At 45.3% G+C, this 13,020-nt stretch overlaps 1 protein-coding gene across 2 annotated transcripts in view; it reads left to right on the plus strand.

The window, feature by feature from the left end:
* PMFBP1 (polyamine modulated factor 1 binding protein 1) overlaps positions 1-13,020 on the plus strand; it is a 164,378-nt gene that overhangs the window by 143,920 nt on the left and 7,438 nt on the right. For both annotated transcript variants that reach the window (XM_032323522.1, XM_032323523.1), the window contains 10 exons: positions 337-577; positions 2,759-2,948; positions 3,112-3,265; positions 4,301-4,468; positions 4,737-4,874; positions 9,015-9,179; positions 9,718-9,885; positions 10,224-10,391; positions 11,233-11,336; positions 11,867-11,941. In XM_032323522.1, coding sequence (XP_032179413.1) covers positions 337-577; positions 2,759-2,948; positions 3,112-3,265; positions 4,301-4,468; positions 4,737-4,874; positions 9,015-9,179; positions 9,718-9,885; positions 10,224-10,391; positions 11,233-11,336; positions 11,867-11,941 — 1,571 coding nt within the window. The remainder of the gene's footprint in view (positions 1-336; positions 578-2,758; positions 2,949-3,111; positions 3,266-4,300; positions 4,469-4,736; positions 4,875-9,014; positions 9,180-9,717; positions 9,886-10,223; positions 10,392-11,232; positions 11,337-11,866; positions 11,942-13,020) is intronic.

A 13,020-nucleotide genomic window follows, 5' to 3' on the forward strand; every position in this document is an offset into this window, starting at 1 on the left:
CCAAGAGAGTTAGGGGTGGCTGGAGGTGAGGTCAAACCAGACCATCAAGAGCATCCCAGGAGGTTGCTGGAAGGATAGTGGCCTTTTTCCAAATACATGGAGCCAGCAGAGGGCTTTGAGGAGAGGCAGAACAAGATTGGACTTAGGCTTCCAGAGGGCCCCTTCTGACTGCTGCGTTGGGAATGGACTGACTTAAGGCAGGAAGTGGAGGTTGGAGATTGTGTGATATCCAGGCCAGAGAAGATGGTGGCTGGAGAGGGCTCAAGATAATCTGTACCCATCTTCCTTGGGGAGCTGCTCAGGCCTCTATCAGTGGTCACCCTTTGCTTTCCTCAGCTCCTCCAAGAGAAAGATGAAATGTTGCATGAGCTCGAGAAAGAACTGTCACAGGTTCAGAACAGCCTCATGAAAAAGGAGATGGAGTTGGAGAAGCAGCAACGAATGACAACAGAACTTGAAAGCACCATCCAGGAAGCAAAGCAGGATAAGTCCAGGGCAGAGTGTGGGGCCCTGCGAGCTGAGATCCAGAAGCTGAAGGACAATCTCGAAGATGCCCAACAGCAACAGAAGCTGGCAGGTGAGGCCCTCAGCAGACGGTGTCCCCACCACACTTCAAACCCTCGCTCGGGGCTAGAGCAGTCCCCCCTCTTTCTCTGAAGGCCACTTCCTGCTCCTTTCCCCGCTCCTCACTGCAGACCTTGTCAGGATCTCATGGTACATCTCACAGGGATCACAGCACCCGCCCGAGCTCCTTCACTCGCCCTTAACTGGGAAGGTGAACTGCTGAACACTCACGCCTGCTGTTTCCCCAGCAGCGTCCTCTAAAGTTCACCTTTCGCCATCACAGGGAGGACAGGGCTCAGAACTTTGCTTCTGGGCTCTGCATTCCTCCCCAACTTCTCCAGGACCTCCGTCACACAATTTATTCTTCCCTTCCTTTAGACACCTTCTCTCCCCTTTATTGCCTCCCAACACATTCTCTCCTGCCTAGCCTGCTCTACGGATCATGTCCTTGCTGCTCTGCTGAAACTACTTTGCCAGAGGTCATTAATAACTTCTTTCCCTGGGCATGGACTTGCCCTCAGGGGGATGAAAACAATCAGAAATTAGGTACTGGTGATGGTTGCACATCTTTGTGAGTATTGCAGAAACCACTGACCTGTATGCTTTAAAGTGTTTAATGTTATGTTATGTGAGTGACATATCAATGGGGCGGGGAGATGTCCATAGCGTGGTCTCCTTCCCCACCCTCCTGTAACCGTGTGTGTCTGAGTGTGGTCTTGGCCTCCCTCCCTCAACATCATTTTCCCATCTTTGGAGATCAAACAAGTCCCTTCTTCTTTCACAAATCTCATTCCCTCTTCTGACAGTAGTCATCCATCCCTTAAACTCTGCCTTCCCCCTTCTAGTTTCATTCTTGGAACAACTCCAAAACCTAGAGCCCCAACCCTTACTTGCCCCCTGTGGTCACTCTTGTCCCTAGAGAGTAGCTCCACCTGGGCAATCCACCTTCCCCTCTAACCCAGCATTCCCCAAACTGAACTTCCTCTTCTCTGCTTAGAAAAGAAATTCCTCCTCCTTCTTCCAAGGTATATCATTATTCCTGTATTGACACCATCTTTCGTCCAGCATCCCAGGCGGAAAGATGGAGACAAAGGTGATGTTTCAACAGAAACAATAATAGAAACTTTAGGAAGTCCTTCTCCTTTTAATACATTTCAATTTTCCTATAATAATCTTTTTGCCAAGTCTCTGCTCAAGAACCCACTAACTTAACTCTAAACATTTCTCTCTTGTCGCCCTCGACCCGCAAGGATGACAAGACGCCCCAGTTCGGATGCATCTTCTCTCTCTTTATTTCCGCAAGTCTACACACTTACATACGCTTACATGACCAATCAGCGAGCAGGGTACAGAAAGGAGCAAATCAGGCTGTGCACGTAAACGAACGACTTCGCTAGCAACCAATGCTGTTTACTTCCTCTCTGGGCGTTCCGCTTAGTCTCACGAGGCAATCCTAACCTGGCAACTAGCCAGGCACCATCTTTTAATGGCGGAGGCCGCCCTGGCCAGTGGCCTGCCTCCGACACTCTCTGGCTTTCAGAATCTTCCAAAGCCCACTCCTGTCCATGCACTCACTCAGCAGTCTTCCAGCACTCCTTCCCACTGTCCTTCCCAGTCAAACCAATCTCTTCCCATCCTCTTCCCACTTGCCTCCCACATTCCATTCCTATGCATTTGCTCGAATGCTTCCCCCCTCTGGAATTCCCTTCCTCCTCCTTATTCCCAGGCCCAGCAGCATCTCTGTCCTTCCGTAAGTCCATCCCCAACTGTTCTCACCCACACTGATCTTGTTTCACAGGAGTTCACGGTGAGTGCACAGTTCACATGACTGGGTTTTCTAGGTCACGTGGGCTGGTTATGTCTCCCTCACGAGACTCTAAACTCCATTAGGGTCAGGATTTGTCCCTAACGACAGGATGAGTCACATAAGAGATACTGAGCAATTTATATTGATTTGTTTAACTTTAGTCCAGAAGCAGTCTATAGCTGGGGGATAGCTGAAGACAGATGACTTAACAGAGCTCCTTAGGAGTGATAATGAGATGGAGAGAAACAAGAACAGATTGTAAATTGAAATAGGTCACAAATTGAAGGAACAGTCTTTTTAACTGGTCTTATCTGAGAGTCAGATCTTCACGCATGCATATCCCTTCTCCCACACACATGTGCCTGGCTTGTCTGCTGGGTTCTGTAGCTCAGCAAGCCTCCCAGTACAAAGAAGAGACCCTTCTGGCAAAGAATAACCTGGAGGATGCGCAGAGGAAACTGCAAAGCTACCTTTTCCTGGAGAAGCAGAAGACAGAGACCATCCAGGAGCTGCAGAGAGAACTTCAGAAGCTGCAGAAGGATTCCTTGATGGCTGGAGAGGAACTCGCTCCCAACAGGTACCACTGTCTCACTTCCAGGGAGAGGCTCTGTCTCTGGCGAGCGGGTCTGGACTCGGCAGCAGCTGCCTGGGACTGAGGTAGCAAGCCCCGTGCAGCTGGCTCACAATCTGCTAACGCAGACCCTGGAGTCTGTCTTCCTCTTGTCGCCATTTTGCTTTAGGAAGCGGATAGAGGAGCTGACATTGGAACTCTCTGAGACCCGGAAGAAGCTTGAAAATTCAGAAAAGGAAAAGAGGCAGTTCCAGAAGACCACGACTGAGCAGGAAATGAAGCTGAATGAACTGCTAGACCATCTAAAACTCCTTCAACACCAGGTATAATGGGCAAGTAGGCTGCCAGCCCAAGCATCTGCTCTGCCTGAGATTAAATATATTGGTCTTTATTGGGGAAGATGCTACCACCAATCCATTCAAACTAATTTTCCAGCATTTGTGTGAGAAGGCTAAGCCAGCCTATTAGCTCTAGTTCCCACGACCCATAATAAGCATTCTCAAGGGCTAAGCTTAAAAACAGAGGACAATGTTCGGTTTTTTTTAATAGGATTCAGAACTATCCTTGTCAGTCATTTTAAAGTCCTCAATCTCTGAATTATTCTTTTTGTGCTTTTCTAAGATTTTTTTTAACTTTATTTAAAGAGGGTGTTTTTTAAATCATGTTATGTTAGTCACCATACAGTACATCTTTAGTTTTTGATACACTGTTCCAAGAGTCATTGTTTGCATACAACACCCAGTGCTCCACGCAATACATGTCCTCCTTACTCCCCATCACCGGAATCACCCATCCCCCCACCCCCAGCCCCTCTAAAACTCTCAGTTTGATTCTTGGAGTCCACAGTCTCTCATGGTTCATCTCCCCCTCCATTCCCCCCCCCATTCAGTTTTCCTTTCCTTCTCCTAATGTCCTCCATGTTATTCCTTTTTATGTGGAAAGATTTGGTAAGTGGGAGAGAAGGTTGATGCTGTGGGAACTAGATCTATAAATAAAGTAAGTTGGTATATCTAATTGAACCAAAAAAATATTGCTGGACATCTGAGGAAACTTTTTTATTATCCATGCTAAATAACCAACGGGTTCGCCTCATATTTATCTCAGCCATTCTCTTTGTCTGGGGAGGGGTGGTTGTTTTGTTTTTTCAAAAATATACAGCCTAAGACTGTCTTTCAGGCCATTCTTTTTAAACAAAACCAAAAAAAGGCAGGATTTTTTTATTTATTTGAAAGAGCAAGCAGGGAGCCTGATGCAGGACTCAGTCCCAAGACTCCAGGATCATGACCTCAGCCAAAGGCAGATGCTTAACCAACTGAGCCACCCAGGCATCCTCTTTCAGGCTAGTCTTTATTTCTCAGCACAGGGAGCAAGGCTCTGCCAAAACCAGTCTAACCGAGGAGCTTCAGGAGGTGACAAGATTACTGGAGGAGAAACGGGAGCAGTTGAAAAAGAGCAAAGAACAGGAGAAGTTGCTGGAGCAAGAGCTTGAGACATTCCGACAGGAGGAAAAAAGGAAAGAAAAAATGGTGAGAAGGAGAGTCCAGGAAGGGCTGGGTTCACGAATCCAGGGCAAGACTTGAGCCCCACTGAGCCTGGCAGGATACAGAGGCCATGGGTGCTCAAACCTCAGAAGAGAAGGGAGGGAAGGTAAGAAAGGCAAGGTAGAAGGAGAGAGAAGGCCCAAGCACCACAGGCTGCAGAATGGAGCTGGGGGCGTGGGAAGGAGGAGCAGGCTGCTCTGGGAGTCTGAGGTAACACCTCTTTTCTGGGTTTTGTTCTCTAATGGGGGAGCAGACAAAGGAAAATTTGCGGATGTTGGAGGAGGAAAATGAGAATGTCAAAGCACAGTTAATGCAATGTTCCGCACAACTGGAATCCTCTCTGAGCAAACAAAACGCCTCCCAGCAAGTCATCCAAGAGCTAAACAATGAGGTGAGTTGATAGAAACCCTGAGGGAGTGCAAACGTGAGCCCTGTGACCCTTGACCTGAAATCAGCACTGACCTCTCCTCCACCACAGAAATGCAGCTAAATGCTCAGCCCACGTGTATCTTGTGGTGCCTTTAGCTCCACTTTTCTCCTCGAAGTGGGGGTAACCCTTCCACAACCATTTGCTCAGTCAAAGAAATATATGTGGAAGGTCTTATTTGATATCTGCTGGATCTCCCAAACTATCTGGGCTTTGGCAGCGATATTCCACAGCAACATTTCAGACCAGAGTTGAGTGAGTCCATTGTTGGGGGCAATTTGCTAGGGAACACTGCCAAAAATAGTGCCAAAGCACAGAAAGGGCGTAGAAAGGGAGACAGCCATTTGTCATCACACAAATAAAAATGACAGAAAAGTGTAAATGGCATCTGACATATACAAGGCACCATGCTTGAAGTCAGTCATCATTTATTGACCATCTACTTATGCCCTTCACATGCCTTCCATCTAGTTGACTCCCAAAAAGATAGACATTACCCTGATCCTCATTTTGCAGAGGAAAGAAAGGCTGGGGCTCAAGGTAACCAATGAATAAGCAATGAGAGGGACCACCACTTGAACCTGGATCATCTAGCTCAAACACCTAACCTCTTTCCCCTTCATCATGAATGGCAATACTTTCCCTAACTGCATAGATTTCATCTTTCTGCAGGAAACCAATATAGCATCTTGATAGGTGGTCTCTGTGTTACAAATGAAAGCAGCTCTGATTCCTTTATAATTTAAGAAGAAAATATGTTAATCTTAAAATAGTATGGACTATGCAAAGTATAAGAACAGCGCTGCCAATGGGACTTTCTACTAATATATGGTATCTACTAGCCATATGCGGCTGTTGACTGCTTGGAATATGGCTTTGTATGATGAAGGAACTGAGTTTTTAATTTTAATATTAACTAATTTTAGTTTTATTTAAAGGTAAATAACCTCATGTGGCTAGTATCTACCATATTAGATAGCACAGAAACTGACATTTCTGGAGTTTTGTCCTCTAGAGATATAAATCTCTCCTTTGCTGTGGTCCAGTGCTGAGGTCTGAGTCACTGAGACCCGTCCCAAGGAACCTCCCTGAATATAAGAGATATTACCTCAGTATTTAATATAGCCATATTATCATGTTTGCCAAAAGAAAGATAGCCATGTAAAGGTGGAAGGAAAAGCACTCATTTCAGAATTCCTTTGATAGAAATCAGGAGACTGCAGGGGTTTTTTGGTGTGTATAAGCATGTTCAACTTTTTAAAAGCATACCTCAAATATAGTAGATGTATTATCAGTTGAAACAGGTTATTGGAAAGAGGCTTAGTTTTGCATTCTAAAATGCATTTTCTTTCATCAATATTCCATATCTCAATTTTTAAAGTTACCAACTGAAGGCAATAGATCTTGAGATTTTTTTTCATCTCTTTGATTCTAGGACATTTTTCCACTACATTTTATAATTAATTACTGTTAATAAGAAAGCTAATTTATTTTACATATTTATTCTGTATTTGGACTTCTTATTGAATTCACTTCTAAGCAGTAATAGTTTTTCAGTTACTTCTTATGGATTTTCTGAGTAGATGATTGTATCTCATTTGCAAGCAACAACAGTTCTCTAAGTCTTTGTAATTTTTTTTTTTTTGTCTTATTGCATTGCACAGTACCTACAGTTTGGTGTTCAACATAACATCCTTTTCTTGCTTTAATATTAATGGAATCCATCTGTTTTGGTATGGTGTTCTTTGTAATATGATGAATAAAATTAATTAATTGATCCTAATTTTGGCCCACCCTTATATTAGTATGAGTCCCGACAGTGTGTCATGTATTACTCTTTTAAAACAATACTTGGAACGTTCTAGGAAGTAAAATAAGGTCAGTATGACTGGAGTGCAGTAATCAAGGAGGATATGGGCGTAGGATGAGAATAGAAAGATAGGTAGGGGTAGACATTGTGGCCTCTGTTAAGCAATTTGGGGTTTTATTCTAAGAGCAATGAAAAGACATTGATGATATTTCCTTAAAGGCACTGGAGAGGTGATTTGAGCTAAGTTTTCAAAGCATAATTCTCACTAATGTGTGGAAATACATTGCAGAGAAGGGTAGGTATAGAAGTGAGGGATCCGGTTAGGATGTTATTGCCATTCAAGCTAGCATAGCATCAGTGAAGACAGAAGTTAGCAAATTCATGATGTGTTTTGGCAATGGAATTGACCAGACTAATGATGGACTGAATGTGAGGGGAAGCAAGGAATCAAAGATGACTTAGAGAAACTCACCCATAAAACCATCTAGGCCTAATGCTTTTGGCAAGGGGGAGAGTACATCTTTATAAGAACTTTTATTAAAACTCCTTGATTGTATAATTTATAAATATCTATATATTACAGATTTTTAATATCTTTCTCCAAGCTAAACCACTTATGTTAGAGAAGTTTAAAATAAAGTCTCCAAACTCCAAGGACTTTTGGTTCATAACAGCCTTCCCAACTTACCTCTTTTCTCCTTAAAAAAAATACTGCTCCTTTCTTCCCCAGATTTCCCTATGATTTTGCCACCGCTTCTTTGTCCCAGATTATAATCCACTTTCACTCCCAAATAAACCCATATTTTGCAGGAAATTTTTTTAAATAAAAACAATAAATAAATAATACAAATAATAAATGATATATACTTATTACATATAAATAAATAACAAAATCAAATAATTAAGCTTCTGTTTTAGCTTTTAACATCCCTGTGATTTATGTCACCACCTTTCTTTATGTTATCCCACCTCTGTGATGACATTTCCTGATCTGGCTACCAATTATCAAGAGCTTACAGTGAATTGCAATTTCTTCAGTGATTCCTCTGGTTTATTGGGCAGACCCAGGTGACTCCATGTTTTCAGAAGTTCTCAAAAAAGATGCATTTCTTTTTCCAGAAGACCAAATTATTTTATCTTTCAGAATGGTTTCCTTCCCGGCACATGTAAATATAGAGTCAAAAGTATAATCTGACACTTCTTATCTCACCATTTCCTAGACTTGAAGATATTCAAAATTCCATGTAAAAAAATAAATAAATTTCAAGCCTGGAGCAGTTACTGAAGGAAACCCAAATTTGTGTGTTTCTGTGTAGATGGCCACATAGAGGATGTGGGTGTATTAAAATACCAAAGAACAGATAAAATACCAAAGAACAGAAGCTGGAAGTAGATCCCTGCCTTGTACTTAAAAGTATTTAAAAACATGTCCTGTTACTTAGCATGTTCAGGACCAAACTCACAGCTGTATAGTAATTTTTACCTTACTAAGCCCTTTTTATCTATATAACTTCATTTGATCATCACTAAAATTCTATGAAACAGTTGAAAGTAACTGGTTTGCAGAAGAGGAAACTGAGGCTCAGAGCGATTAAATAAATGAAAGAACCACAGCCTCTAACTGCAGATCTCAATTCTTTTTAACTATAGCGTGAATACTCATTACTAAGTTTAAGACACCAACTTCAGTTTTTAAACATGTTTTATCAGAACTACATGTTCAGTGCATCCCTAATTCCAAACATTGCCCTAAAAAATAATTCATTCAGTCAAAAACAATTATTTAATATTTACTGAGCACATATTATATAACATGCCGTGAGCTATAGGCAGTGGAGATACAGCAGTGAAGAAAGCACATACAGTCCTGTTCTCATGGTGCATCGAGTATAGTGGACTAGGTCAGGAACTAAGGAAGGTATAAAATGTACAAATGAAATATTGTATCATGGTTCCTGACCTAGAACTGAATTCCAAATCCTTATTAAAGGCTACAGATTCTGTGAAAGGGATTATTCATGTACTTAATACATCAAAGCCCAGTACTGCCAATACTCCTTGTATGGGGGGGGGGGCTGCTAACTTAGAAGGGGAAATGTGGGGAGAGGCATATTGAAGAGCCTGGGAAGGCAGCTGTTCCTTTTATAACAGTGAGGGAAGGGTGGAGGCCTTATCACAGACTGCTCTGCATGTTAGTGCAGAGAGAAGAGAGCCTCGCTCTTGTCCATTTCCTGTAGACACAGAGAATTCCTCTGTAGCCATGAACCTTGATAGTGATGTTCTCCCTCCTAAAGCTAGTCCTTCAGAAGGATGCCTTAGAGAGTCTGCAGGTCCAGCTGGAGAAGGCTGTGCACAAGGAGAAGCAATATCTGCAGACCATGGTCTCTAAAGAAGCCTATGAGGAACTGTCCCGAAAGTCAGTCGCATGCCAAGATGACCTGACACAAACTCTCGAGAAGGTAAGCCACACCCTCTCTTCTCCAGGGCTGTTTGAGGCAAAGAAATGTCCGAGTAGCATGGAAAGTGCAAGAGTCAATTCCCCGCAGAACTGGCTGTCACCAGGACCTCTGCAAACTCTTGCCTGAGCTAGGATGTCCTTCCAGGGAAGGCCTGCCTCCTTGTAGTGAGGACTCGTTTGGGGGGAGAAAGGGAACACAAAGAACAAGGCCAAATCTAACAACTCTTTCTGCCCACAGATGACCCGGGGTGGGGGAGGGGGTGGGGGTGAAGCAATTTGTGCTTCACCCAGTGCCGATCGTGCCTAGCTGATCAGTTCAGAGAAATGGAAAAAGAGGACATGGTGTAGGGGAATGAGGGTGTAGCAAATCAACCACTGTCACTTCCCACCCCTCTCTGGGACACTAGGCAAGTGAGCAGGTGTCTGTGCTACCCTGAACAAGGGATGAGCATGGACGGGAACCCTTCTCCATTCGGCACTCAATAGAATAGGCCAAAGAACTGTGACAGCCATTCTTAACCCCTTTGTCTTTATGGAAGCTCAATCATACGACCTCAGAGACCAAGAGCCTGCACCGAAGCTTGGCACAGGCCCAAGAGAGGAAAGCTCAGCTGGAAGATGAAATCCTTGCTTACGAGGAGAGGATGAAAAAGCTCAACATGGAACTAAAAAAACTGCAGGGCTTCCAACAGCAGAGTGAGCTAGAGGTGAGGAGCAGCCAGGAGCTTAGGCTGTCTTCCTGTTCCAGGTCCCCAGGGTTTCTCTCCTCTCGCCCGGAAAGTCCTTAGTGCAGAGCCATTCCCTTTGACGGAAGGGTTCCCTCCTCTTGCGGGCTCAGGGAGCTTAAGGCAAAGGTGGTAACAGTCAGAGCAGGGGCGCCCTCTGCTGGTACTGGGAGTAAAGTGCCCCCCCCCCCCCCCCCCCCCGCCCAAGGAGTCGCCCCAAGTCAAGAAAGCCGCTCTCCTGCCTTGTCACAGAGGCTCTGGGCTCAGGGCGGGCAGCCGGCCAGCCAGGGTCTCCCTCCTCACTTTGTGCCCCTGAGCAGGTTCAAGCCTTCGACAAGAAGCTGGAGGAGATGAGCAACCAAGTGTTGCAGTGGCAGAAGCAGCACCAGAGTGACCTCAAGATGCTGGCAGCTAAAGAAGAGCAGCTCCGGGCTTTCCAGGAGGAAATGGCCACCCTGAAAGAGAACCTCCTGGCAGATGAGAAGGAGGTGGGCACTCCTCAACTTCTGGTCACTTCCTCCCAGACCTCCCAGCCCATCCACAACCACCTGGATACTAGACCAACGTTGGTGGGGGTGGGAGCGCCTAAGAGCAAGGAAATGATACCTCCAGCCCACTCTATTCAGTACAAGGTAGGGTCTGGGTGCTCTAAGGCCCACAGCAGTTTTCTCAACCCAACTATCTTCCTGTGCCTTCACTGATAGAGATAGTGAGCAGAACAAAGGCCCATTCCAGAGAAGACTGCCATCTCCTGGTCAGGTATACCAGCTGTCCCTGACTTAGATAACGCCCAGGGCAGTCCTCCTCCAGAACCCATCCTGACATTTTCACTTACTCTGCAGTAGAATCTGCTAAGAGATCTTCGAGCATGCCTTATGCCCCTGTCCTGGAGCAGTGAAGTTCACGGCGGGTGGCCACAGATATCTTGGTTTAGCCACAAGGCCTTTGCTTGCATTAGGAAAAAAAAAAAAGGCATCCATTCCTCAAGATATTTTTTTTTCCATCTGTTAAAAAATTGGCTTAATATATTGCTTTTTTAAAACAAAGATGTTTTAATGCCTTTGCCCAAAAATCATTATTGTAAGTATGCACATCTACTTTGTCTCTACTATAAACAGTGCCCTGCTCAGTAATGTCATCTTTGTGTGCATGCATTATTAGAGGTGAGATGCTGCTGTGTCAGGTCCAACTCTGGCCTAGGGGTTAGACAGCAGAACCAATGTTTCTTCTTCCAGGAAGAGAGAAGAGACCTGATTTGGGAGTAGGGAGGTGACAGGCCTGTGCTTCGCTCCCCTCCCCCAACCATCTCATTTTCTTCTCGTACCAAAGCCCTCTAGTGTGCCCCAGCGGTCTGTGACTAAAGACACCTGTAGGCTACGCCGAGAGAATGATCAGATTATGTCCAACATGGAGCAATGGGCAAAAGAGCAGAAGTAAGTAAGGAATTAAACGGAAAGGCAGGGTCCCAAGGCTTGGGCTGAGCTGAGAAACTGCACATATGCCAAAGAATAGTGTCACATTCTCACACACACACACACACACACACACACGCTGCCTTCTAGGGAAATGAATTCAGTGATAGCTCACATTCAGGAGCTGGGAATAAGATGGAGGGGCCTCAACTTTTCAGGCAGAATCGGGAAGACCTGCTGACTTAGAAACAGAGCAGCCCCATGATAAAGAAGATGCTTTGCTGCAGGTCAAAATTCCTCTTCCAAACCTGGAATCTGGCTTCCCTGCCTAGATCCCTTGAACTCACCTGAGATCACGGTGATTTTGCCTAGAAATTGAGAATGGAAGGTTCCCTCAACTGCCAGGTGCTAGGGAGGCTCTAGCTCGGGGAGTGGGTGATGAGCTGGGGTCTAGGGCTCAGCGGACGCCTTGCTGAGAACGCCAGCCTCCCAGCCAGCCAGCTGTGCTCTTCTCATGATGGGGGGGATTTCTTTTATGGATTTTATTACAGGATCGCCAATGAGAAACTAGGAAACAAGCTCCGTGAGCAAGTCAAATATATTGCCAAGCTGACTGGTGAAAAGGAGTAAGTCATCCCACACCACCCAGGCTGCTGCTTGGGCCCTAAGGAGAAGGGCCAGCCACAGGCCAGGTCTGGGTTTATCCTTAGATACATGCATCTGACCTCAGGAAAGTGCTAGTACTATGGAAAGATTCTGGGTCATGAATCTGCATTTATGTGACCATGGGCACATCACTTCACCTCTTTGGGTCTTCCCTCGTCAACAATATGGAAAGGGGTTACTAATCTCTATGCCATGCCCCTTCCCACTGTCACCTGCTGTGATTCTCAGAGGACCAAAATGCTAAGAAGGAAACAGGAACTGAAAGACAGGGTAGAGGCTAAGGTGCTATAACAAAGAGACCTCCAAATGAAGGAACATAGAACATGGAAGAACCATCCCTAGGAAGTGAACAGTCCGGGTTGGTGGGGTTCCTCTGTCCCATGTGGTCATTTGGGGACCGAAGTTTCTTCTACTTGTTGCTTCACCTTCTCCTGTGGCCATGCTTCATCCTTACGGTCAAAGGTGGCGAATCAGACGGTAGTGTAGGAGGAGTGCTGGAAGTTTGGGGACAGAGAGGAAAGTATGGATGTCTAAAATCAAGATTTCAGAGATGGGATAGTCACAGATAATGACAAGCTTTAGGGCAGTGGCTCCCAACCCTCTGTCAGGGAACACTTAGAAAATAACCACATTTGTTTGGCACAGTGGAAGAATTTGGGATGCGTTGTTTGAGACAAGTTGACCAACCAGTGGCTGCCCCAAGAGCTGAGGGTGTCCACATCTCAGCACACATGGAACCCACTCATCAGCCTCAGGTGGAAAGCTCTGTTCTGAGCTGTGACCATAGGATGGTGGCAGACTTTAAGGAGAGGACAGATCATTGGAATACAGAAGTCGAGGAACTGAAAGGCTTGGATAGAATGTACAGGATGTTGAAGGCATTGGAAATGCTGACGAGTGGACCAGAGAGAGTGGCAGAGAGCCAGGGAATGAGAGCATGGTGAGGACCCCACCTCCAGGCCCAGTGGCTTATGGAGTGTGGCAGTGACATGAGGGACTCCAGGGGTGTCTCCAACACTGGCCAGGTTTATAGAGAGCA

The sequence above is a fragment of the Mustela erminea genome, chromosome 19 (genome assembly GCF_009829155.1).
Source record: "Mustela erminea isolate mMusErm1 chromosome 19, mMusErm1.Pri, whole genome shotgun sequence".
In the NCBI taxonomy this organism is placed as follows: Eukaryota; Metazoa; Chordata; class Mammalia; order Carnivora; family Mustelidae; genus Mustela; species Mustela erminea.